General features: G+C 46.0%; 1 protein-coding gene across 1 annotated transcript; it reads right to left on the bottom strand.

Annotated features, from left to right (window-relative positions):
• Positions 1-1,808: 1,808 nt before the first annotated feature.
• On the bottom strand, positions 1,809-24,189 carry CHRNA4 (cholinergic receptor nicotinic alpha 4 subunit). The gene is made up of 6 exons (XM_008634599.2): positions 23,366-24,189; positions 22,020-22,171; positions 19,049-19,093; positions 18,849-18,958; positions 8,916-10,296; positions 1,809-2,407 (listed from the first exon to the last, which is right to left on the bottom strand). Exons 1-6 carry the CDS (start codon positions 23,424-23,426, stop codon positions 2,282-2,284), a joined length of 1,875 nt encoding a protein of 624 aa, XP_008632821.1. The 5' UTR covers positions 23,427-24,189; the 3' UTR covers positions 1,809-2,281.
• Positions 24,190-25,168: the final 979 nt, after the last annotated feature.

Genomic DNA, 25,168 nt, shown 5'->3' with positions numbered 1-25,168 from the left:
ACTCGAGCTGCTGCTGACTCAATCCCAGTTGGAAACTGCTGGTGGTTTCACTGCTAAAAATGTGCATGCACAGCCAAGCCTCCCACCTGCTCCGTTGTTAGTGATTCTCATGTGTTCAGGAGGGGGAGGAGGAGGAGGAGGCAGAGGGAGCTCAGAGCAGCTGTTGTGGGCATTGCTGTGATATGATGCCCCTGACCCAGCAGTGCCCAGGGTTAGAAATCTGCCACCTTCATGATCCTTTTGTCAGTGCACTCAAAATGTGAAAAGGTGCTGGAGAGGGCTCAGGCTGCCCCTGTGACCCCGTCGTGGCAGTGACAGACCGAGAGGCAGCCCCGCTGTGTCACAGCCCCGCACACAGACTGCAGCTGTGCTGGTACATCTATGCACTAGACCTTGAAGATGTTCGACTGTTTGTTTTCCTTTCATTGCTATAAGCAAACTCACTGACTGTGAAACGGGATAAATTAGCATCTCCAAAGGCTGAGTCTCTCTTCATTCTGAAAACAAGCAACGAGGAACAGCAGCTCGGCTCCCTCATCCTCCCTCCCTCCCTCCCTCCCTCCCCATGCTGTGCCAGCACAGCTCTTCGTGGAACTGGCCCAAATCACGGCTACTCCGTTTTTTTTGTGAGCCAAAAAGATTTTAAGCACTTGGCTGAGTCTGTGAACACAGAGGTCAGTTGTAGTTTCTTAGCTGAGGCCTCACAGGCTGATCACTGCATTGATTTTTAACCTGCGTTGTTTGGGTTGAGTGCAGTAACTTGAAATTCAAAGAAGTCCCTAAACCACATTGTTTCGGTTCCAGCATTGCTGTCACGAGCCTGAACAGCTCTGTGCTGCTCACTGAGCCATGTGGCAGGAACAAGCCTCATGTGCCAGGCTACCACACAGGGGTGACACGTCTCGCCTGGGGTCTCGCCTGGGGTCTCACCTGGCTCTGGCTTCTACCAGCACCGTCTGTGCTGGTCTCCAGGCAGCTGCCTGCCTCTCCTGGTGTGTATTCCCCTAAATTCAGGGCACGGTTAACTTCCCAGTGCCCAGTCAGTCTCGTGTGTGCTGATCCCAGATCCCAGAGCTGCCAGCCTGGCCTTTGGGTCGTGCTCTTACAGCAGATCCTGGGGCAAGCTGGATTTTTAGACCACATCTGCCCTTGCCTGCACACAGAGGTGAAATGTTCATAAGCTCTTATGCCTCTGAGAGCTCTGAAGGAAGCAGGGAGACTCTGGGCTGTGGGCTGTACCCAGCTGGCACCCAGCAGTGAGGATGGGATTGGTGAGCCAGACCAAACTGAGCTGGACAGACTGAAACACAAGAAGTTTCACCTCAACATGAGGAAAATCTGCTTTACACTGAGGGTGGCAGAGCACGAGGCTGCCCAGGGAGATCACAGGGTCTCTCTCTCTCTAAATAACCCACTGTAGGTGACCCTGGCACATTTCTTTATTATCCTAATGTCATCCTGGACTTCTATTCTGGCTTCCCCGTGTCTAGGTATCTTCTCCACATACACCAGGGGTTTTACAGCTCAGGGTGACCCTCTGCTGTCTTGCAGAAGCCATAACTTGGATCCAGGAGATTTCCTCTGAAAGTACACTAAAGTGTTATCAACACGGTCCCAATCTTAACCCCAAATCCTCCTTCCATTTGCATGATCCTCATTCAGCCCCAGTCTCCACAGCTTCTGGAGGGCACTGGCCAAAGTGAAATCTGTATAAAATCTGCATCTAATGATCACTGTTGGTCACAAGCAATTATTTAAACCTTTCCAGTCTCTCTGTCTTTACCAGCTGAACACAGACCACATCCTGCACAGGTATCCCAAATCTGGAACTTTATTTATAAAATGACTCATACAGGGACACACAGTCCTGAAAGACTTCAGCCTAACAGGGCAAAATCACTGGGCAGGGCACAGTGAGACTGCTGAGGATGACTGGAGCTATTGCCAGGGGCTGGTTTGTGGGTGCAGAGCCCCTTCTGTGCTGCTTTACAGATAAGCTTGTGTTCTTACACTGCTGGCTATATGCCAATGAATGCCACCATGCTATGTACAGACTTTGATAAGAACTTTTCCCCTAAATTAGATGGAGGAGATGAAAATGGCTTGGCAAAACAATGCAACCTTGGAAAGGATTCCCCTAGAGCTCAGGAGCAGCTCAAGTGTGGACGAGCAGTGAATTATTCAAAGGGCTGCCTCCACTTCTCTGTTCTCTCCTTCCAGGTGAACTAAAATCCATAGAGTGGGATAGTGGGACAATACTTTCTTCCCTTTGGTGCTGTATTTAGATCATTCCTGCCAGCCACGGTGGGAGAAAGAGCCCAACAGTTCCCAGCAAACACACAATGATGAACATCCAGAGGAAAATCCTGTCGATGACCATTGCAACGTACTTCCAGTCCTCCTTCACCTGGAACACAGAGGGGAAAGGCCAATCATTAACATTTACTTGAGATTAAAATTTGTGAAAACTCTTAGACCTTGACTCCAAAATAGGATATTTTCATATAATTCCAGAGATAGGAGGGGAAGGTCTCGCTCATACTTAGCAGTCCTATAAAATGACAAAGGTTTATTCTATCAATAACCTGAGAGATTCCCAGACTGCAGGGGTGTGTGTGTGAAGTCACAAATCCCTATGGATGACAGACACACCCCCGTGGATAATTAAGGTTCTCTGCACACTCACTCTCCCATTTTCCATGAGCAACAACTGTAACTGGGTGTTACAGTGAGGCTGTGATTCAAGGTGGAGAGGGTGGGGGGTAAGATTCCCCACGCTCATAAAAAGATTTGCTTACAGATTAACAAAGCCAAACTCTTTCTGTGAAGGGATTTACAGCTTTGGGTGAATAAGCAGGGAAAACGAGCCAGCAAATAAAAGCACCCTCACCCTCTGTTTTCCCCATTTTTGCCTTGCTGTAGGAGGATTTTCCAGCAATTCCTCTCGGGGGAGGTCTAGTACCATGAGGCAGAATGGTAAATGGTTGCTTCATTAAGAAACTATACACATATGAAAACTTCTTCTATTACATTGCTGTTATTCATTTCTTTCCCAGGGAGAAGCCTGATCAGATGGCAAAGTTCTGTTTGATATGACTGTACCCATTATAATTTCCTACAACTTCCCACTTGGTGATTAATAGGCCCGAGGGCTGAAATTCGGCACGCTGCCGTGTTCTTTGGAGAAAACATCTCAGCAGGAGCCTGCTCAAACCTCTTCAGTGGCTGTGAGTGGTGAAAGGAGCAGGGGACGGCAAAGCTGCCAAAAATGCATCTTGGTAAAGGAAGCAATCCAGATATCAGTGAAATGCCATTTGCAGCAGAGGATGTTTCCAGGTACAGAGGTGTTGCTCAGCTCCTTGGCTCAGTGAGCAGATTGGTGAGCTGGGAAATGAGGCACGCACTGGAAACCATATTACATTATCTCTGGACAAAGCATTTTCAATTTCAGGAACACCTGAACGTTGTCAAAAGCATAAGAATGGGTTCAATGTTTTCATGCAATGGATAGATTTATTCCTTTTAAAACCAGCATAAAGTTAAGCCATCCTTTACTATGGAATAGGCAGAGAAAACAATCAGGTTCATCCTGCATCTTGTCACCTTCTTGGGGAAAATCATGTTATTTTATGATTGTACAGCCCTCTGCACAACCATCTATAATTAGGGTAAGTAAAAAAAAATAGTGACCCTTGAAATCAAAAGGAATTGTCTCATCCCAAGCTTCTATAATCTACTTGGGTTGTGAACTGTAATTTATTCAAATTTATGAGAGCATGTACTGCCAGGACAAGGGGAAATGGCTTTAAACTGAAATAGAGTACTTTAGATTAGAAAAGAAGAAGAAATTCTTTACTGTGGGGATGCTGAGGCCCTGGCACAGTTGCCCAGAGAAGCTGTGGCTGCCCCATCCCTGGAAAGTTCAAGGGCAGGTTGGATGGGGCTCTGCTCATGGCAGGTGGAATGAGAAGAGCTTTAAGGTCCCTTCCAACCCAAACAACCCTGTGATTTTACAGTTCTGTGGAAAGAGCTCAGTGGATAACTCCCCTTTGCTGCACCTATTTTCTGACCTATTCATCACTTGCTGAGAGTTGGAGTCTCTGATGCTTAAAATTCCTCGTGAGAAAGGCATCTAAGCAAGCTCTGGATGATTGTTTTTATGGGATTAATGTCTCATGACGCAGCCAATGTGTTAAGAAAATCTGAAATTTACCACCTGATGTCCAAGTGGAAAGCTGGATTGAGTAAATAATCCCTCATTCTGGTAAAGTAACTTTCTTTGAATATTTATGCTAGTAAAAATAAGTGCTAGGTCACACAAAGAAAAGAAACTTGATGAGTTTCTCTCTGAGCAAAGAAGAGGAAAGTGGGCGAAGAAGAACAACTTGGACAGAAATTTGCTTTCTAATGTAATGATGTATGCAGAAATACTGAGCCCATCTTGAAAATGATAGCTGGGGGTGCATCAGATGTTTGTAAAATCAATACCCTGCTTCGGACTGAGAGCACAGAGGGTGAAATTGGAAATTATGGGGAGATAATGAAAAAAAAAAGAAGATGAGTGAGACAAAATGATCTGGATTTTTTGTTTTGTGCGAGTGGTAAAAGGAGCAGGGGACGGCAAAGCTGCCAAAAATGCATCTTGGTAAAGGAAGCAATCCAGATATCAGTGAAATGCCATTTGCAGCAGAGGATGTTTCCAGGTACAGAGGTGTTGCTCAGCTCCTTGGCTCAGTGAGCAGATTGGTGAGCTGGGAAATGAGGCACGCACTGGAAACCATATTACATTATCTCTGGACAAAGCATTTTCAATTTCAGGAACACCTGAACGTTGTCAAAAGCATAAGAATGGGTTCAATGTTTTCATGCAATGGATAGATTTATTCCTTTTAAAACCAGCATAAAGTTAAGCCATCCTTTACTATGGAATAGGCAGAGAAAACAATCAGGTTCATCCTGCATCTTGTCACCTTCTTGGGGAAAATCATGTTATTTTATGATTGTACAGCCCTCTGCACAACCATCTATAATTAGGGTAAGTAAAAAAAAATAGTGACCCTTGAAATCAAAAGGAATTGTCTCATCCCAAGCTTCTATAATCTACTTGGGTTGTGAACTGTAATTTATTCAAATTTATGAGAGCATGTACTGCCAGGACAAGGGGAAATGGCTTTAAACTGAAATAGAGTACTTTAGATTAGAAAAGAAGAAGAAATTCTTTACTGTGGGGATGCTGAGGCCCTGGCACAGTTGCCCAGAGAAGCTGTGGCTGCCCCATCCCTGGAAAGTTCAAGGGCAGGTTGGATGGGGCTCTGCTCATGGCAGGTGGAATGAGAAGAGCTTTAAGGTCCCTTCCAACCCAAACAACCCTGTGATTTTACAGTTCTGTGGAAAGAGCTCAGTGGATAACTCCCCTTTGCTGCACCTATTTTCTGACCTATTCATCACTTGCTGAGAGTTGGAGTCTCTGATGCTTAAAATTCCTCGTGAGAAAGGCATCTAAGCAAGCTCTGGATGATTGTTTTTATGGGATTAATGTCTCATGACGCAGCCAACGTGTTAAGAAAATCTGAAATTTACCACCTGATGTCCAAGTGGAAAGCTGGATTGAGTAAATAATCCCTCATTCTGGTAAAGTAACTTTCTTTGAATATTTATGCTAGTAAAAATAAGTGCTAGGTCACACAAAGAAAAGAAACTTGATGAGTTTCTCTCTGAGCAAAGAAGAGGAAAGTGGGCGAAGAAGAACAACTTGGACAGAAATTTGCTTTCTAATGTAATGATGTATGCAGAAATACTGAGCCCATCTTGAAAATGATAGCTGGGGGTGCATCAGATGTTTGTAAAATCAATACCCTGCTTCGGACTGAGAGCACAGAGGGTGAAATTGGAAATTATGGGGAGATAATGAAAAAAAAAAGAAGATGAGTGAGACAAAATGATCTGGATTTTTTGTTTTGTGCTCTGCCATCACTGTAGCATTTCCCCGTGGTCCAGCACCCCACGTGGGGTCTGATCCACAGACGTCTCTCTGACATCCATGCAGCTGTCAACATCTGCCACCACAACTCTTGACCTCTATTTTGATTAGTTTTTAAGCAGCTCACTCAAAATTATTTTTGGGAAACAATCAGGGGAAACACCAGCTGACTCCCCCACTCAAATTTCCGAAAAGCATGTATCTGCAGCTCTTCCCTGGGCCAGCTCCTTGTAGGTCTGAGCCTCAGGATTTGAGTGGAGGATTGAGGTGCCTTGGTAACATCTGATCCCCAGGACCCGGACTCTGCAACACAGATTAGAGCAGTCCCAGGTGGTTTTATAGTACTTTGTTAAAAATAACCCAGTGAGATTATCCTGCTTCCTCCCCCTCAGCTTTATTCCTTCCCATTTTATTTTTAAATGTCTTCATACCAGAGTATTCCGGAGATGCACACAGCCCTGGACAGATCCGTTTCCCAGATGGTGCTGGTGGTGTGTGGTTATTTTGGCTGATGTGTGCCATGGAACTTGTTTTGCCTTTCAGTCTGTAATTAATTTCTAATGGCATTTCCATCATACGCCGGGACAATTCCGCCGTGCGTTTTCCCCAGTGTCCCATTGTGCCTGCATTGTTTGCAGATATCTTTCTGTAACAAACAACTGCCTCTTGCATTTCCCATTTTCTCTTCGCTGGAGCACTTAATTAAATGAGCTATTTACTTTTAATTTAGAAGCACTGCCCCTGTGGCAAAGGAGCTTTAGAAAAAAAAAAAGACAGGAACTTAAAAGAAGCTCTGCTCTCCTTCTGGGAAGGTGAATGTCCCTGGAAATATTGCCCACAAGACTGTGAGATGTGTCTCAGCAGCTGCATCAGAGGTGCCTGCTGATAGATTTATTGAAGACTTCCATGAAGAAATTCCACAATTTGATTTTAAGATGAAAGCAAATTTCTGAGTACTGATATTTTCCCCCAATAAATTCTCACTTCATTACATCAGTTCTGCTCCTCACAGTACATTTCAGTTCCAGAATATCATTTTCCTTCTTCTTTTTCATTTCCACCAGGAGAAAAAAATTTTGCTTTCCTACTTGATGTTACTTGGGTCCAGGGAGAGAAAATAGTGCAGCCCCACACTGGAGTCAGCATTACCCCCTCTATCTGAAAACTCAAGCTCTGCCTTCTGTGCCAGCCACAGCTACTGTGGAATAGTGGAGAAAGGTCACCCCCAGTCCCCAGGAGAGCCCACAAACCTGCCCACAGCTCATTGCTGGATGTTTTCCTGGTGCCTTTTCTCACAGCCTGGGCTGGCAGGAGGTTGGGTCAGAGACCAAAGGCTCAAAAGTGCTCCTTTTCTTCTTCTTTTGATGTTTAGTGCTGTAAATAGCTTTCTCTTCAGGATAATCACTTCATTTCAAGAGGGAAGAGCAGCAGAAGGTATCAGAAGAAAATCTGTGGCTTATGAAGACTGCTTCATTTAAAAAAATTAAGAGGAAGGAACCCAAAATACTAATTGAGTCCATTCTTGATAACACCAACCAGCTCAGCAGGGAGAATAATTTGAAACGGGAAGTGTTATTGGTGTAATATTATTTCATTTGCACCGTGGGGAAAAATTGAGTTAAACTGAACTGACATCCATGGGTTTACTTGTGATTATTGCCAGGGGGAGAGAGCAGAGTTTAATTCCTGCACTCCTAATGTGCTTCTGAAGTGCTTTACCCTGGCAAGGAGTTTTGGACTGGCAGCTAATGAAGATGAGGATTCACAGCCCATCTCTGCCACAGATTTGTTCTGTGACCTTGAATAGGAGGTTTGTGTTTTGGCTGTAACTCCTCAATATAAGGAATAAACAGTTCCTTCCTCAAAGGGATGCTGTGAAGTGAAATCCATTGAAGAACAGAGGCCCTTAACTATGATACCAAAGAGTATAGAAATGGACAGGAGTATTTAAGCTTTTCTTGCTGCTGCTCAGTGCTCAGTGCTGTGAAAAATGCAAATAAAAGATGCTCTCCATGCCTAGGAAGTCTTGTATAAATGCATTATGTCTTGCACTGATTCTAAATCTGAAGAAATTTAAACTGTAGGCAAAGTTAAAAAGCACCTTTGTGTACGGATCTGCCCAGGAAAAGCTAGATAAGACTTTTCTTTAATAAGATGACTAACTTCAGGTTATCTTGTGCCTGCCTTCATTATGGCCATAATTACTAGCACACTGTATCCATAGTCCTGCAGGAAAGAGCTACAAGAGCTGTGAAGGGATGTGGCATTTGTTGGGTGCATCGCTATCTCCATGAAAAGAAATCCTTTCAGCTTCTACTTCCTTTATTTGTAGGCCTATTTACCTCCACAGAATAAGCAGGAAATTTGTTCCCCCACCTCCCTGCACAGAGCCAACTGCTCCAGCGGGAAGTCCACTAATGGGGAATCACATCATGATATGAGAGCAGAGCTAAACAGCCCCTGCAATATCCCCACGCTACTACGGCTTCCCACACCCACAGCCTGCTTGGGCAATTTGCTTTCCTGGGCTCCACAGTCAGAGTCAGTGACTAATAAAAAGCAGAGAGTGTGAATTTCCTGCTCGCCAGAGGCTTAAATAAAAAATAATTCTCTGTTCCCATGAGATCGCTGCGTTTTGGGTCTCTCACAATCCTAACTGTATCTCTGCTACCTAACAACAACTTTACTCTTATTTTCTGTGGGAGAATCCATTGTTCTAGAGCAGCCCTGAGCATGACCTGGTTGTGCAACCCCCTTGGCACTTGTGCAACAACCTCAAGGACATCTCCAGCAGTGCCTGCAGTGGCCAAAACCCGCAACAGAAGGATGGCTGAGCCTGCATCACACACTCTGCACAGCTCAAGGCTTGATACAGCTCCCTTAGCAGGTCATTTTTGACTTTCTGAAGGAGAGCAGGCTCCGTTGGAATACTTACTGAGAAATCCGCATCCTCCGCCCGCAGGTGGTCTGCGATGTAGTGAACCCCTTCCACTGCCAGCTTCAGGGCTGGGGACATCAGCACGAGGTGTTGCTCTTTGGCGCTGTGGCTCTTGCTCCCCTGGGCTGCTGTGCCGGCTGCCTCGCCCTTTTTGCACTTACACTTGCACTGAGGGGGCTTGTGCTGGGGCTGCTCCCCATTGAGGTGGCACCGCTGGGATGCCGGAGAGCCACTGGAGTGGCCATTGGTCTGGCAAGAGTCCTCCTGCAGGTAGCAGTACTGGATGCTCCGGGACCGGCAGCGGATTGTCCCCTCCTCTGCCTTGTTGGGGCTGTACATCTGCTGGACACTCAGTGACCTGCCTTTCAAGGCAGAGGTGGCCTGGGTGTCTCTCGGGGGGTGGCAGGAGGGCTGTGGAGAGGAGCAGGTCACCTGTACGGGCTCTGGGTGCAGCACAGAGTACTGCCCAGAGGGGGACCTGCAGATGGGCTGAGGCTTGGCTGGCTCCTCAAGGTGGGCACAGAAGGAAGAGGTGGGTGATGGCTCATTGCTCTGGGGGCTCGGGGAGGATGAGGTAGTGAAGTTGGGTTCCACGTCAATCTCGGACCAAAGCCTTGGCGCGTTGGTTATTTTGTGCATGGACTCAATGAGCTTCTTGCAATTGTCCTTCACTGTGGAGGGACGTTTCATGAAAAGGATCCGTGGGACTACATCAAGGAAGACCCTCCTCACCCAGTCTGGCATCGTGTGGGTACGGGGGGAGCGGTGGTGCACGTTGAGCACAAAGACAGTGATGATGATAGACAAGGTAACAAATATCATGGTGAAGAGGAGGTACTCCCCAATCAGAGGGATGACCAAGGAGGTGGATGGGATGATCTCCGTGATGAGCAGCAGGAACACAGTGAGGGACAGCAGCACGGAGATGCACAGGGTTATCTTCTCTCCACACTCAGAGGGCAGGTAGAAGACCAGGACGGTCAGGCAGGAGATCAGCAGGCAGGGGATGATCAGGTTGATGGTGTAGAACAGCGGCAGCCTCCGGATAATGAAGGAATAAGTTATATCGGGGTAGATCTCTGTGCAGCACTCATATTTCTTGCTGTTGTAATTGCCCACAGCATTGATGATGACCCACTCCCCACTCTCCCAGTAGTCCAGCTGGTCCACATGGCTGTGCATGCTCACCAAGTCTATCTTGGCTTTGTCGTAGGTCCAGGAGCCAAACTTCATCGTGCAGTTTTGCTGGTCAAAGGGAAAGAAGGTGACGTCGATGCTGCAGGAGCTTTTATAGATAGCAGGGGGCATCCACTTAATTCTCCCGTCATAGAAGAGGTGAGCCTTGGTCAGGTGGGTGACTGCAAAGTCACCGTCAGCACTGGGAACAGATGGAAGATAAAAAAAGTCTGAGACTTCTCTAGGACATGTCAACTCTGTTAAGGAAAGAGGATATTTAGTGCCTGGCTTCCAGATGACCTGAGAGATGCAAGAGACACATCATGTCCAAACACTGGATCCATCCACTCAGTCCAGTGGACTTTGAACTCTTGGTTTACACAAGCCCTGGAATGCATGCAAATATCAGCTTTTCCCTGGCATAAGTCAGTTCCTTGGTGTGATTTGTTTTCCCCAAAAGTGTCCCATAAGTGCTCTGGAATGGGGTGAGTTTGTTTTAGAGGTGGGAGGAAGTACTATCAGGTAGCGTAGCTGTGGGCTCTGCAGAATTATTTGTGATTTTCAGTCTTTTATGTGAAAAACAGCAAGAACATCCTATTAATAGGAATAAAGAACGTTAATCTTTTGATTTCCCAGTCAGGAAGAGAACTGTCTTTTGTGGTGTCTTCTCACAAGGACTCTCAGCTGGGGTCTGTGTGGTGGTATCAGATAAATAGATAACAGTACAGGATTTTGTATTGGAATTGTATGAATAAACTGTATTTTCCAGGCTTTTGGAGGAAGAAACCCAGTTACAAATAGCAGCACTGCCAGACAACGGGGAGGCTGTGCAGAGCAGAGGAAGAGAGTTTCTGCTAAAAACTTGAGATGAATTATTCAGGCTGATATAGATAGAAAGCTCTCTGCACCTGCCCAGTCCTTCCGGCTGAAGCCAGCCCAGCCTGCAGTCGGCAAAATCCCTGGGCCCTGCTCTGCTGCTCCAGTGCCCAGATGTGCCCTGACAGCAGCCACACAGTGACAGGGGTCACATCTCTCCTCCTCCCCACCAGCAGCAGGATCATCAACACGGGGCGATCACCCAGCAGAGCTCCTCAAGCTGCAGAAGGCAGAGGAACTTTCTAAATTCATTTCTTTAGGAGACCATCCATTCATTTATAAGCAAAACTGAAAAACAAAAGGACTTTTTGATAGTTTCATGGAATCATAGAATCATGGAATGCTTTGGGTTGGAAAGGACCTTAAAGACCATCTCATTTCGACTCCCTGCCATGGACATTTTTTTTTTTTCCCTTCCTCTCTCCCAGATTGCTCCAAGCCCCGTCCAACCTGGCCATGAACAATTCCAGGGTTGGGACAGCCACAGCTTCTCTGGGCAGCCTGTGCCAGGGCCTCACAACTCACATCACATATTTCTTCTTGCCCTATGAAACATCCCAAAAATGAGACTGGTGTATTATTGAGAAATAGTGGCAGGATCTGGCCCTAGCTGAGCTGCCTTGGCTAACACGGTTTCTGGGCAGAGATGGAATATGTCCCCAATCCTCAGGATCACAGCCCAGATGTCCTTGAGACAATTTTCTAGGCTGCTTGAATTAATGGAAAAATAAACTCAGAATTCTTGTGTGGTGTAGAACCAGGTTATACTAAACTCTTCTTTGTTCTTTGTGGCAGATTTTGGAAAAACAAAAGAACACAAAAGGACACAGTGCCTTTTGACCTATAACTGGAATTTTTTCTAAAGATTTAAAACACTTATTAAAAAAAAAAAAAAAAAGGAAGGGGAAACTATGCACAAGACTCTCCCAAAGGGATTAAAACAAAATCAGCACCGTGATCTACTCTGAAGCAAATAAACCTGAGCCATTGTACAATCCATCCAGCTCCTGTCTTACCTCTTCATTCTTAAATCTAAGTTACACTTCAGAACATGTGATTTTGATGAAAACCACTTCTTTTTTTTCTCCTGGGTTTTGCCAGGAGCACAGTAAAGCCAAATTGAGACATGAAATATGCACAGCAAGTGACAGTCCAGTGCTTGCTGTTCTCAGTGGTTTTCTGCTTAAATCTCAATAGGAATATGGAATCCAATTCTGCATTTAATGATATCTCTGAGGCATGATTAAATCGCTCACTAATGGAGCAATATTTATAATTGATCTTATTAGAGAAAAGGGATTATGAGCATCCACTATGAGTGTTTCCCTTCTTAGGTAGAGCAGTGCCTAAGTGGCTGGGTAAACAACACAGGTGTGCATTTTTCCTTCAAAAACTCTTGGAAAAGAACATGAAGCTCCTGCTAAGATGTCATCCAGGAATGATAATAATTCATGTAACTGTGTTTTATTCCCAGAAATGCCTTCCCTGGCAGTTTTGCAGTTTCTGTGTGATCAGCCACACTCCTCTTCTGCAAGTGTAGATGGAACCATTGTGATGCTGCAGATCTTGTGTGTCACTTGTTTCTGTAAACTATCTGCTTTTTAACAAGGAATGTATTTTTTAATTTTTTAATTGCTCATCTAACAAACCCAGCTTCATCCTCGGTCCTCTTTGGCTCACATGTTACTACAAATAACACTGGCACTGCTTTCCAGGCTGGATTTTGCCTGCAGTGCCATGGCAGGAGTGAAACCAGCTGCAGAGTAGCTCCTCGGATTTAGCCCACTATTGACTCTGAGGAGCCACAAAACACCCTGGGATGCTCCTGCCTCACCCACCTAACAGGACTAGGAAGGAATTCCTGACTTTACTGGGTGTGTTTGGACTTCTCACTGCAGTTCAACGTAGAGGAGTTTGTAAGTAGGGTAAATCAGCCATGCTGTGTACATAGAATACAACCCAGCTACATCATGCAAAGGCAGTGTTCCCACTTGTCTCACCCTTCATGCATCCATATATTTTTGCCTCCTTCTGCAAGCTTTCCACCCACACTGGACCTTCAAGCATATGTCTACTGGACTGGAAGCTGTGCCTGCTGGCACCCTGCCCGTGCAGGGGAGCCTGGAGAGATTCTCTCTCCCCTCCTGGGTGAGACTTTGATTCTGCTCCTCTCCACATGAGAGAGGGAGCAAACAAGGTCACCTGGCTGTTGACTGCCTTCCAAAGTCTTTCCCCAATCTCCTCCAAGGGATGAAGGTGAGAACACAGTCTGCAGTCAGGAGACTGGGGAAACCCTGTGCTCTTTTGGAAAGCTTTGCTGTGGGAAAACCCAGTCCTGTTCCGACAGCCCTGACTGCACCACATGAATATTGCCTTACACGAGGAGAGCTGATGTAGTGGGACAGAGAAAATCTGCAGACATTCCTTTAGAGCAGTAGCACATTCTCATCTCGCTCAGTGGAGACCACTCGGTTGTGACAGTTGTCATGAAAATCCATTTGGAAGAAGGCGTGAGTGCAAGGTAAACATCACAAGAACTGGAGAATTCAGATAGTCAGGCTCTCCTGGTTACTCTGACCTGACAGCTTTAAAAATATGTCAGTAATAAAGAACTGGAGCTCTTGTATTTTCATGTCAAACACAGCCATGCTCACCAAGAAAGAGAGAAGACAATTACCTATTCTTTTCTCAAGGAAAGAGCTCTGCTGTGTGCTGCAGCCTTTGAGTTCTCATTTTGAGAATAAAGGCTGCTCTTCCAAATATCCTAAGTTTATAAGGGTTTGAGGATGGCATTGTTTTACTGACATCCACCAGCCATGTTTCACTAAAAAGCTCTGCTGACGGAGAATTTTTATTTTCTTTTGCCACTTTCTATTTTCCTGCAGTTGGGAGATACATCATCTCACAAAATTAAGTGTTTTCGGAATGCATGTAAATGAGGCACACATTTATTTTAATTTCTGATGATGCAATTTAAATCCAAATAGAGCTTTAAGAGCCTGAAAATTATCTATATACATACATGGATATAGTAGAATGTCCTCATTTAAAGCATTTTTCATCAAAGAGCAGTAACAAAGAAAAATTGTAGTATTAAGAGCCTGCACCCTTTTGGTACACATTAAAGAGATGCTTCTGTAATGTTCAGATTAAAATTCTCTCCAAATGCAAACCAGAAAATATGTTGTTTAACTACTGTTTTGTGTTACCAAATGATAACTACAAATGCACTGCTTGGAAGGGACCTCTGGAATTGTCTCCTGCCCAAAACTTCCTGCTCAAACCAGGTCAGCCACAAGAGGATCAGGACCTTACCTAGCTGGGTTTTAAATATCTCCAGGATCTTGGCAACTTGGGTACAAACTTCTTGGGTGCAGGTGGGGATGTCTGTGCACTGATGGGACTTCCTTCAGTCACATCCCAGCTTTTGCTTGGTTTAGAAGTTTAGAAACCAGCAGTAACTAATGAAATTTTGATTGTCCCCCAGCAAAACAGGCACCATTCTCAGAAAAGGCTGTGCTACGCTGATGGAATGAGCACAAGTGTCTCAGGAGGCTCTGACTGTGCTGGATTGGTGCATTTTGCTCTGATTCTCCCCTTTGCCAAGGATCCTCGCCAGCACTTTGAAGGCAAAGCTCTTGCTCGGTCCTTAGCAGAGTGGTAGGAGGAGCCCTTGGGTGTGAACAGAGCAGCAGCCCAGGAGAGGGATCCCTCCTATAGATTTCCTTCTATCAGCTCCTGTATTACTGGGTAGAGCTTGGCAGCAAACCTCAGAGCATCTGAAGACATCCCTCTCCAGAAAAACAACCACCGAAGCTCCCAGAAGAATCAGGAGAGCTGAAGAGTGAATCAGTGACTTTTTTGCCTATTATAAATGCAGTTGGTGCACAATGATGAGATCTGTGCCAGTGCACACAAAGAAAAATGTCAAGCATGTTTCCAATTTTAAAGGTTGCACTGGGGCATCTTTTGGTATTTCTCCTCCAAAGAGCTTTGGGATGAGTCATGAAACCAGTGTTACTCCCTAAATCTAACTGCTTGCAAACATCACAGTATAGCTCACAAGAACAAGCTGCTACAGTAATTTTCAAAACAACTCTTTGCTTTTCCATGATTCTCAAAAGCTGCCTGCCAGATGATCTTCTAACCCAGTCCAGTAATCCCTTCCTTCCATTTTACCATTGGGTGAATTCCTCAAGATGTTTCCTACCCCTAATTACAGAAATTTGTATTTGATTTTCCTTCGTATCTGATCTTGTCTTTTTTATTTCTTTTTGTTTGTCACTGTGGAGTCTAAAGCAGGGATTACTTTCTGGAACAGTTAACCCCAGAATATACCAAGAAAAACAAAACTTTTGAATTCTTAATGTTCCTAGTAGCTTCTTCCTAGGTTTTAAAATCACCAGGCTGGAGAAGATAAACATTGTGATACTACCATGATTATCCAGTTGAAAACCAGCCAGTGGAGCTCACATTTAAAATTCCCTGACCATGCATTAGGCTCAAGGACATGGGCTTGGATTGCCCCGGGCACCCTTTAGCAGCTGAACACCTGGATATAAACCTGTCCTTTCAGAGGTTTCTCCTCTGGACCTCCTATGATGAACAAGTGGCTCAACAGAGTGGTGGAGAAGCAAAAAAAAAACCACCAAAAAAACCCTAACCACAAACAAAAAATTCAACCCTCAAGAGCTTATTCCCTCATTAGAGGAAAAAAATACAATTCTTTTTTGTATACTTCAAATATACAGAGAAAAATGAAAATGTGCTTCAAAGCCATTCATGAATGGAAAAACAAATCAATGCAGAGGATTAGGTAATTCATTTAGAAATGATTTGGTGGTGCCTGAAGAGCCTTTACAACCTCAGATAAGGAACAGTCTGGTTTCTTGGCAAAGAGGAGGCTTTGTCACTTCACTGTGAACTCATATTCCTCTGTTTTACATATGTTGTGTCACATCCAGTAGAAACTATTTGCAGAGTCTTGGAACTTATCTCACCAAGCCTGAAAATTCAACAGCGTATTAATTTCCCTGTAGGATATTAATTTGGTTTCTGATTCCTTATGAGTGTTGACAACTATATTTACTCTCTAGGCCAAACCAGCTGAATTTACTGATTTAATTTGGGTCTCTAGAGTGGGTAAATGGAATGTTTTTTACAATAATGAGCCAAGATATGAGAGCAAACTCACAACAAAGGGTTAGGTTTCCTTAAAGATGTAAATCTGAAATAAACTGAATTTTTACCATTTCTGTATATAATCCAAGAGGAAAACAGAAGAGGTATTTGTATAATTTTTTTCTAAAGGATTCCATCCCAAACAGCAACACCATATTTCTGCCAGAGAATGTGATAAGCAATAATTAGCTCACACTAAAAAGCCTGAAGAGTGCAAAAGGTCAGTGTGGCCTCTTACTCTCTTCCACCAAAGTTACTTTGCACATTCTCTTGCTCTTAGAGACCCAGAATTATGTGCAGCTATGTTAAACTCCCTCTAAACTATCTATATATATTTGTAAAATATGAGATGGACTCCTTGTTAGCATCACCATGACTAGTCACTATCGTTTCCAGCTGAGATGCCCACCAGGAGAAGCCCTGGCTGGGAATGCAGCTGGTGAAATGCTCTGCAGAAGAGCCTCACTTTGGTGCCCCACCACTCTGAAGGTTTTGCCTTGCATTTGCCCTGCAATCCCTAAAAAATGTGAAACCTGATGCAGATATTGACTGCAGCTGCAGGTGGGTTTGATAGGAAGTTAGGTGGAAGAGAGAAGTACATCTCAAGGCAGAAAACAGTTTGCACAGGGAGACACAGCTGTGAAGACATATGCAATTAATGGAAACCCACTAATGTCTGGTGCCTAGCCTACACCACGTTTAATTCATGGCTAAAGTAACCAATTAAAAATGCATGATAGACTCATGACAACCAGCAGATGAATGCGTGATTATTAATGCTAAGTATGGATCAAGGGAGGGAAGTAGCTTGGATGTGAGGAGCTGAGGCACGAGATCTCCCTGTGCGAGCAGGTCCCAGGATAGTCAGATTTGCTACTGCAAGTCAGAGCAGTAAGGTGGGCAGGGCCTAAAGGCTCTCAGCCCAGAAAAGGATGAGAAGGACGTTCTAGAGTGGCTGCTGTGGCCGGGAGATCAGACCCCTGGAGTCACTGTGGAGACTCAAGTTGCAGCAACAGTAAACTACAACAAGGCAGAGGGGCAGAGCGTGTGAGGGGCAGGAGCCAAAGGCTGCCCAGCTTGAGGTCTGGGTGTCCTGGACATCTGAGGGATGCCTTCAGCGTGAAATCCCAAAATATCCAGAGACCTAAAGAATACCAAGGTCTCCTTCTGGAATCCTTCCTATCCCTGGAAGTGCTCAAGGCAAGGTTGGGCAGGGCTTTGAGCAACCTGGTCTAGTGGAAGGTGTCCCTACCCATGGCAGGGGGGATGGAATGAGATCATCTTTAGAATCCTGTTCATCCCAAACCATTCTGTCATTCTGTGATTCTTCATTTCCAGGCCCCTCCTTGCATGGACCATCCTCTTCAACCGTGTTGAGCCAAGGGAGAGGAAGCAGAGGTGACACATCAGGTTCTTATGTGCCAGTAGCTCCAGCAAAAGGATGGTTTGATGCACAAAGGTCCCGTGGGGATTTGGGTCGCACCATTTCCTTTGGCACCATGGTCCACCACAACAACCACCAGGAGCTCTGAAAATAACAATCCTTGCCATTGTCATTAACTAAACAATGACAAGGACTTTTTTTCCCCAGTGGAAGCTGTGAAGACCTTTCTTGGTCTTCACTGCACTTGCAGCGCAATGCTCATGCTCAGAGTGTGTCCCTGTAGGGCAGGAAGGTCCAAGTGCCTCCAGATGAGTCATTTCCATTGGGCTAATCTCTGAAAGGTGCTCGGTGAGGATGCAGTGATTTCCAAGAGGTTTGCAATCACTCCACACTACTGAGGATCAGAAACAAGCTAATGGGAAAGATAACAGCCCCTGTAGTCTCCAAAGCTCACATTCCCCTGGGCAGATTCCAGCTTCAGCCATTTATTTTGGTTTTTAAACAGAAACAAAATCATATAAAGCCAGAACCAGGCAACTGTTTATTAAAACCGAGACTGGCTGCTGCTCTGAGGGTTTTCTCTGAGTGTCAGCCGCATGCAAAGATGCTTTTCTTTGATGCCTTTTTCTCTGGGGCCTGTGCTGGGGCAGGGGACTGGGATATCCTGGGAGACTGGAGAGCTGTGGTGGGGCTCCAGGGAGAAAACAGCCTTGGCACTTGGGCAGCATTTCTAAGAATATCAACAGGCAGCAACGGAAAGAAAGAAAACCACAACCTGCTTCCTAGAAGTGTCCATACCAGAGACAGATTCCAAACAACTGGGATGAGGAACAAATACCTAATTAGGAATCATTCCAGAATGGTATTTAGCTGACCTGAAACCTTTGTTTGTAGATGCACAAGCCTGACATGTTTCAGCATATATTCCTTATTTAAGCCCATCCTCAGTAATTGGCTTTTCCAGTTGACGGTGATGAATTAGGGGAGAGCTCTTGGGTGAAATGAAATTGAAGAGGACTGAAAGCTCAAATCCAGCTTAACTGTGCATCTGCCATGTGAAGAGGAAACAATACCTGGCGTTCCCCAACAAAACTGGCTGCTCAGAGGAAGGATCATTAGGAGAGCAAAGCCCTTGTGATGAACTTCAGTCATATCATTTAAGGCATGTCTGGGACAGATGTTATAGAATCTACATGAAATCCAACCACAGAGAACCAAATAAAGAGGAATCATTACAGGAAGCATTTTAACCCCATGAACAGAGAAAATCTGCAAGGATGGCTTTCCCCTCTGGCCACAGTGCTCACACTCACTTGTTGTAAAGGACAATGTCTGGCCTCCAGATGAGCTCCGAGGGGATTCGGATGGATGTGACATTTTCGTATTCCTGGGGGTCCCAGCGCAGCTTGTAGTCGTGCCACTCCTGCCAAAAATGAGGTGGTTACGAAGTTGGGAGAGTTCAACAGAAAAACTGAAAAGGAACATGGAAAAATACATATTTGGGGGCACCCACCTGCTTCACCCACACATTCGTGGTCATCATTTGATTTTTCTCATCCTGAAATGCAAGATCAGATATTGGTTACAGGAGCAGATTAAGCGGTTCAAAGAACCCTCTTAATTTCTCTTAATTGTATTTCATTTATGTAATTACAAATCACCTCTACAATAAATGTAAGTTCCATCTTGGAAATAAAAAGCAGATGTTTCTGTCATTTGACATGGGACAGGCCACAGCTGTCTGATACCACTGAACAGCTGAGCCTGCACCTAGCAATCCTGTGAGCAGATGGACTGGAATTTATTGGGATTTTCCTCAGTGCTGATGGATTCAGCCTGGGATGATGATACCAGGTAGAGGAAAAAGCTCCCCAGCCTGCCTTCAACCTGAGCGCTGAAGGAAGGCAGTGATGGATATATAAACCCTTACTCACACACGTGTGGTGGATTCCAATGCTCAGCTGCATCTGCATGGGTGTTCTCCTGTGAAACGTTATCCATGGACACAATTCTGGAAACAAGAAGCTCAGCAGCATTTCTCCTTCTACCAAACACGTGAACTTGTGGCACTATGGACTGGGTTTTCTGGATAAACCCCAGCTGCTCCACTGACATTGAACTCTTGGGAAGCCTGGTGTATTTCCATCAATGGGTAGACTTTTTCCCACTCCTATGCACAAATAGTATGGAAAGGTAGGACTGTGTATATATATGTAAATAATGTCAGGCAGATACAATGCTGGCAGCACTGCAGTAGAGTTAATTGCTGTTTGCTGTTTGCCTTTTGTGCCCTCTGTAATTAAGTCAGATGAATTATGTGGAGCACAGCCTAGAGCTGGTCTGACTGAAGAGTCCCACCACAGCTCAGGGTGTATTTGTGTGGTTCTTTTTTCTCCCTTGCCTTGGTTGGCATCAAACCCAGCTGAGCTGGCAGGGCTCATCTGACAGCAAACTGCTCATCATTAACCTTGCTCTTGTAGCAGTTCAGGATTGATTGTGAACATTAAAATCCAGGAGGTCTGGGGGGAGCTCTGCCTCCTCCTCCCTGAGCCTCCTCATTGCTGTTGTGGCACCAGATGTAAAACCTGATCAGAGATTCTCTCCTCCAGGGCTAGGGACCAGAAGCACATGGAGTAAGGAGGAATACAAAAACACTCCAATGAGAAACAAAGGGAGAGAAAATATCCAGCTGCTTCCTCGGGTGCTGCTGGGAGATGAAGAATGCCATGACCTGGACCGATCCTTGAGAACCTGCTTCTCTTACTACTTCACAATTCAAGCACCTGAAGGTCTCCTCCACAGGCCCTGCACTGGGCATCCCAGTGTAGCAGGTGCTGCCCTTTACTGGAATTTTCCTCCCTGGAACCACCCTTTGTGGAAGCTCCTGCCCATCACTACACCCAAGGCTCTGCTGTTCTCCTGTCCTGAGTGAAGCACAGCTCCAGTCCCATGGGATTAGCTCAGAGGGGTTTGCAATGTGCTAATGACCGAGTTCCTCCTCAGCTGGCACAGCTGGATGCTCCTCATGGAGCCAGCCCAGAGGACAGCAGTGACTCCATAGCCATGGGGATGTTGCACTACCTGGCCCCTTCTCTCAAGGTGAACATAGCACGTGAGGTCCTGCAGACACACGGGCACAGGAGTCCAAGTACATCTCTCGGTGGCTGCTCCTGGACACATATTTGATCCCTTCCCCCTTATTTCTGGGCTCAGAAATCCCTCAGCACTCCAGGGTGAGATAAGGACATGCAGGAATGTCGAGTTCCCCATTGATTTCTATTCCCCTGCCCCCAGCTTTTGTCAGCAGGAGCTGGGGTTTGAATACAGCTCTGATTTCCCTTTCAGACTCCTTGTCGTTGGGAGCTGAGCATTGGGTCTAACAACTGCAGCGGGGTTTGCACCAAAACTGTCACTGTCGGGAAGGGGGAGAGGAGCTGAAGAGCCACACTGGTGGCAGGAGTGTCACCAGTCACAGACTGGGGCAGGAGGGGTGAGAGCTCTCCTCCAGCCATGCCCACAGGTCCCGGCACAGCTCTGCCCACAAGCTGCACTTCTAACCACTGACATGATTTTAAGAAGATTAATTTTTCTTAAGTAAACCAGGAAAGCACTGTGGAGCAGGTGTATCGATCCCCCCTCTTCCACGATTCAGCAGCTGCATAATGGAAAGTCTCTCTCATGCCTCCACAGTCACTAATGTCTCATCTTTAGTCTTATCAATTATTCAGATGAGAACCGTGCAACTTCAACATTAGCAACTGCAAACAGCCCTGGATCCCTCAGGCTGATGTAAGAGTGAGGAGGGGAATGGGAGACCATTTCTGTGCTGCAAAGCTGGAAGTTGATGGCTTCTGCATGAGGAGATGAGACTCTCCAGCAACTGGTGTCTTTGATTCCCCACCTCCTGAACCATCTTAGCTGCTTCCTTTTCATCTCAAAACTCTAAATTCAAAATATAACACTGTGTGGAGAGTCATCTATTATGATTGTCCCACACAAGTAATGTCCTTAAGTTGCATTCTTCTTTCCATTATCATAGAAATCACAGGATGGTTTGTGTTGGAAGAGGCTTTAAAGCTCATCCAATTCCAACCCCCTCCAACACCTTCCACTAAACCAGGCTGATCAAAGCCTCATCCAACCTGGCCTTGAACACTTCCAGGGCTGGGGCATTATCACCCTTTTCACTCTGTCCCATGACTACAGTAGAAAGTGGCAGGGAATCCCCTCTTCTGAAAAATGAGGGGGTTTGATGAGATGGCCTTTAAAGGTCCCTTCCAACCCAAACTATTCTCTGAAAGCCCCCCAATACCTGCTCAAGGAATGCGCAGCTGCACGGACACACTGTCCTGGGAAGTACCACGTGCAAATAGGGACAGGAAGGAGAAAAATGCAGGAGCAAGATCTGCACAATCTCTAAAGCCTCTACCTGGGCCCCAGCCTGGCTAGTCTTGGCCTTTGTTGCACAAAGAGGTTGCACTTACCACATCGATGAGCTGGGCGATGGACAGGCCGAAGCGGACGAGGACCACGTCCGAGATGTTGGCAACAGGACGGGACCACTTGTTATAACCAGAGAAGAGTTTCTTCAGGAGTCGCTCCTCTGCGTGGGCTCGGGTCTCCACATGGCCAAAGGCTGTGGGGAAGGAATGAAACACCTGCAGGTCCAAGAGCTGGCATAGCTGGAGCCTTCTCCAGAGGGAAATTCCAGCAAACTCCAGCGATGGGCACTTGGGGACACACAGGAGGGCGATGCTACTCGGGTGATTTGCCTCCCCTCTATCCCAGGCATTGCCAGGTATTCCTCATTCTATTCACCCACTCTTACAGAGCAGGGTTGGTCTGAAGAAAATGGCAGCACCAGTAATACCATTCAGAAAACACTACATGAGCCATTGCCCCCTGAATCTGGTCTAATTTTTATGGCCACTTTGTGGCAAGTTTCTAGCGCTGGAGTCTGCAAGCAGGGAAGAGGGATGCTAGAAGGGCAAGCCAAAAGTGAAAGAGCAGCCTCGTGGTGGGAGATAGGGATTTTGGATCAGATTTACACATAAAAACTGGCATCAAAAGCATCAGGGAAAAAAAAAAGGTAGACAGAAATTCAGCTTTTTAACCTTCTTAGTGTGCATTTCACAACAACAATGGGGGAAGGAAGAGGATGGTGAAGAGAACAAGTCGGATAACAAGATCCCAGTTTTGCTCAGGCATAACTTTAAAAGTTGGAGGCTGCGAGGAGCAGTCCTGACCCCACACGTAGGCTCCAGGAGCTACAGAGGTGCCTGGTGGTTATTAAAAATTAAAGCCAAGTTTCACCCAGGGGCTGTCGGAGGAGCTGTGCTCCTGTGCCGGCTGTACCAGACAGAGGGGAGAGGGAGCCGGGGGCTCTCCCCACGTCCCTCGTGGAATATGGCTTCTACTTAGTCTTTAGCTGCCCTGGATTATACAAAGGGAAGCATTAGCTGAGCGCTGGCTGTGCTCTCCCCAGCCGGAGCTGTAGCCCCGAGACACATTAACACACTTTACCTAAGGAAGAAAAGCCCAGGCAAGAAGAAAGATGCTGAGCCCCCAGCTGGTTTCCCCCTCCTGTCCCCTTCCCACCGTGGCTTTAATCCTTTCTCCATCAAATCAGACAAGGAGCAGAAAATAAAGGCAAAGCACTGCTCAGCAGAGGCTGGTGTTCAGGGGACCAGAAATGATGGGGCAGAAGGGTGGAGGAGTCAGGGAAATTCCCTGTTGACAGGGGCTGGTCTCTGCAGTGTGTCTTTGAGAGGGATAAGGGAAGAAAGAACTAAAGAGCAGAGCAGGGGGAGAAGAGCTTTCTCAAACTTACCGGGGAAAATGCTGGCACACAGCAGGAGGAGGAGGTTTCCCTTAGGCACGAGAAATCCCATCGTGGAGCAGAGCTTTAGTGTGCAGAATCTCCCGTCAGGGCAACTTTTCCACTCTGAGTCTCCGGATCCTCCAGGTTCATTCCCCTAAACTCCTTTCGCTCTCTCTCCGTCTGGGAAGGGATAACAGCTGGTGCTCTGTTTTTATTCTCTTCTCTCTTCTGAGTGATTTCCAGCTCTTCCTCCTCGAAGGATGCTCTTTCCTGGGACGCTGCTGCTCGGATACCCACAAGTGATGTGCAATGGCTGCAGAGAGCTCCTGTAAGAGCCTGGGCTGCCCAGCCTCCCTGGGCTCCCTGCTGCTCCTCTCCCCTTTCCTACGGGGCGCTTTGGCTGCTGGTTTATTTGCTGTTGCTGCTTTCCGCCTTCCCCCAGTCCTCGGGGCAGCCTTTGCTCGGATTTTGCTGCTGACGGGCCACCGATGATGCCTCTGGAGCAGAGAGTGAGCACAGCGTGTTTGTATATTTAATGTAGTCAGACCTGCCCACCTCCTGCTGAGGAAAAGGAGGAGGAGGAGGAGGAGAGAATCCCTGCACTCTAGCAAACAGGCTGCAGGGAGGAAAACTTTAGCAGGGGAAACAAAGGGGGAGATCCAGAGCCCAGCTGCAGCCAGAGGTGGATATGGGGCCAGCTGGGATCTTTATAGCACCGGAAGCCCAAACAGTTCTTAATTAACAAAAGCTGTCTCTTTAATCTCGTCCAACTGCTTTTCAAAATCATTCCAGTGTAATTAGACTGAGATATTTCTGGCTTGGGCACGTATCTTTGCTGTCAATAACTACTGGGGTGATAAACCTGCCCATGAGAGCAGGGCTCTGCTGCGCTTGGTGCTGCACAAACACGCAGGACAAATACAAATGTTAGTGTCTGCCCACAGGCAATATTGCAAACCAAGGGTGAGACTGAGACAAGGTCACTTGAATTTATCTATATGCTTGAATGTACCTTAAATACATCACAAAAAACTCTGTTAAGTCTTGCAAATTTTGTGGAGGAAAGGATAACTCCTTGTGTTAGCAAGGAATTATCACTCCAGCCCTTCGTCTCGCATCCCTGATTCCTTGCATGGGAGACATGGAGTGGAGCTCTCCCCATTTCATTTTAAAACTAGCTTTGATATTAACACAATTACTTCCACACGGATAGCAAATGGATTTAATTTTCAGGCAGGGGTAATGTTGCCAGCTGCAAAATTAATCAAAGTCTGTTCTAATAATATTAGCTACATATTTTATGTATAATAATTTCCCTACTCCCAAAGCATCTCAAATATCTTCCAATATAATAGATTGCTTGCTGCAAATGGGGAGGATTAAAGTTACAAGAGAAATTAGGTCTGTAGTGAGATTATAAATAACATCAGTATAGTACCAAACTCGTCTTGTTTTTCTTATCTCATCTCTTCCTCAACAATTGTCAGCCTTTCCAGTGACAAACCACACCGTATTTTCCCACTTTATGGATCCCTGTACAGTTGCCTGCTTTGCTTTCAGAGTCCTGACCCTCATTGCAGCACCTGAGCACCTGTGATATGCTATAAAAATCTGTAGTGCTCATTCCAGGGAACCATCTAGCATTAATTTAACAAGCAGCAGATGTGAGATGAAATTAACTTGGAGCTGAAGTGTGGGATACATCCTGAGAGCCAGGTCCTGTGCAGCTCTGAGCACCTCCAGCAATAGGGGAGCAGAGGGGCAATCACTCCTCACCAGGGTTAAAACAGCATCACTCTGTCACCTACTGCA

The sequence above is a fragment of the Corvus brachyrhynchos genome, unplaced genomic scaffold (genome assembly GCF_000691975.1).
Source record: "Corvus brachyrhynchos isolate BGI_N302 unplaced genomic scaffold, ASM69197v1 scaffold10, whole genome shotgun sequence".
Lineage (NCBI taxonomy): Eukaryota > Metazoa > Chordata > Aves > Passeriformes > Corvidae > Corvus > Corvus brachyrhynchos.
The sequence above is the reverse complement of the archived record's forward strand: the minus strand, read 5'-3'. Positions and strand labels throughout refer to the sequence as shown.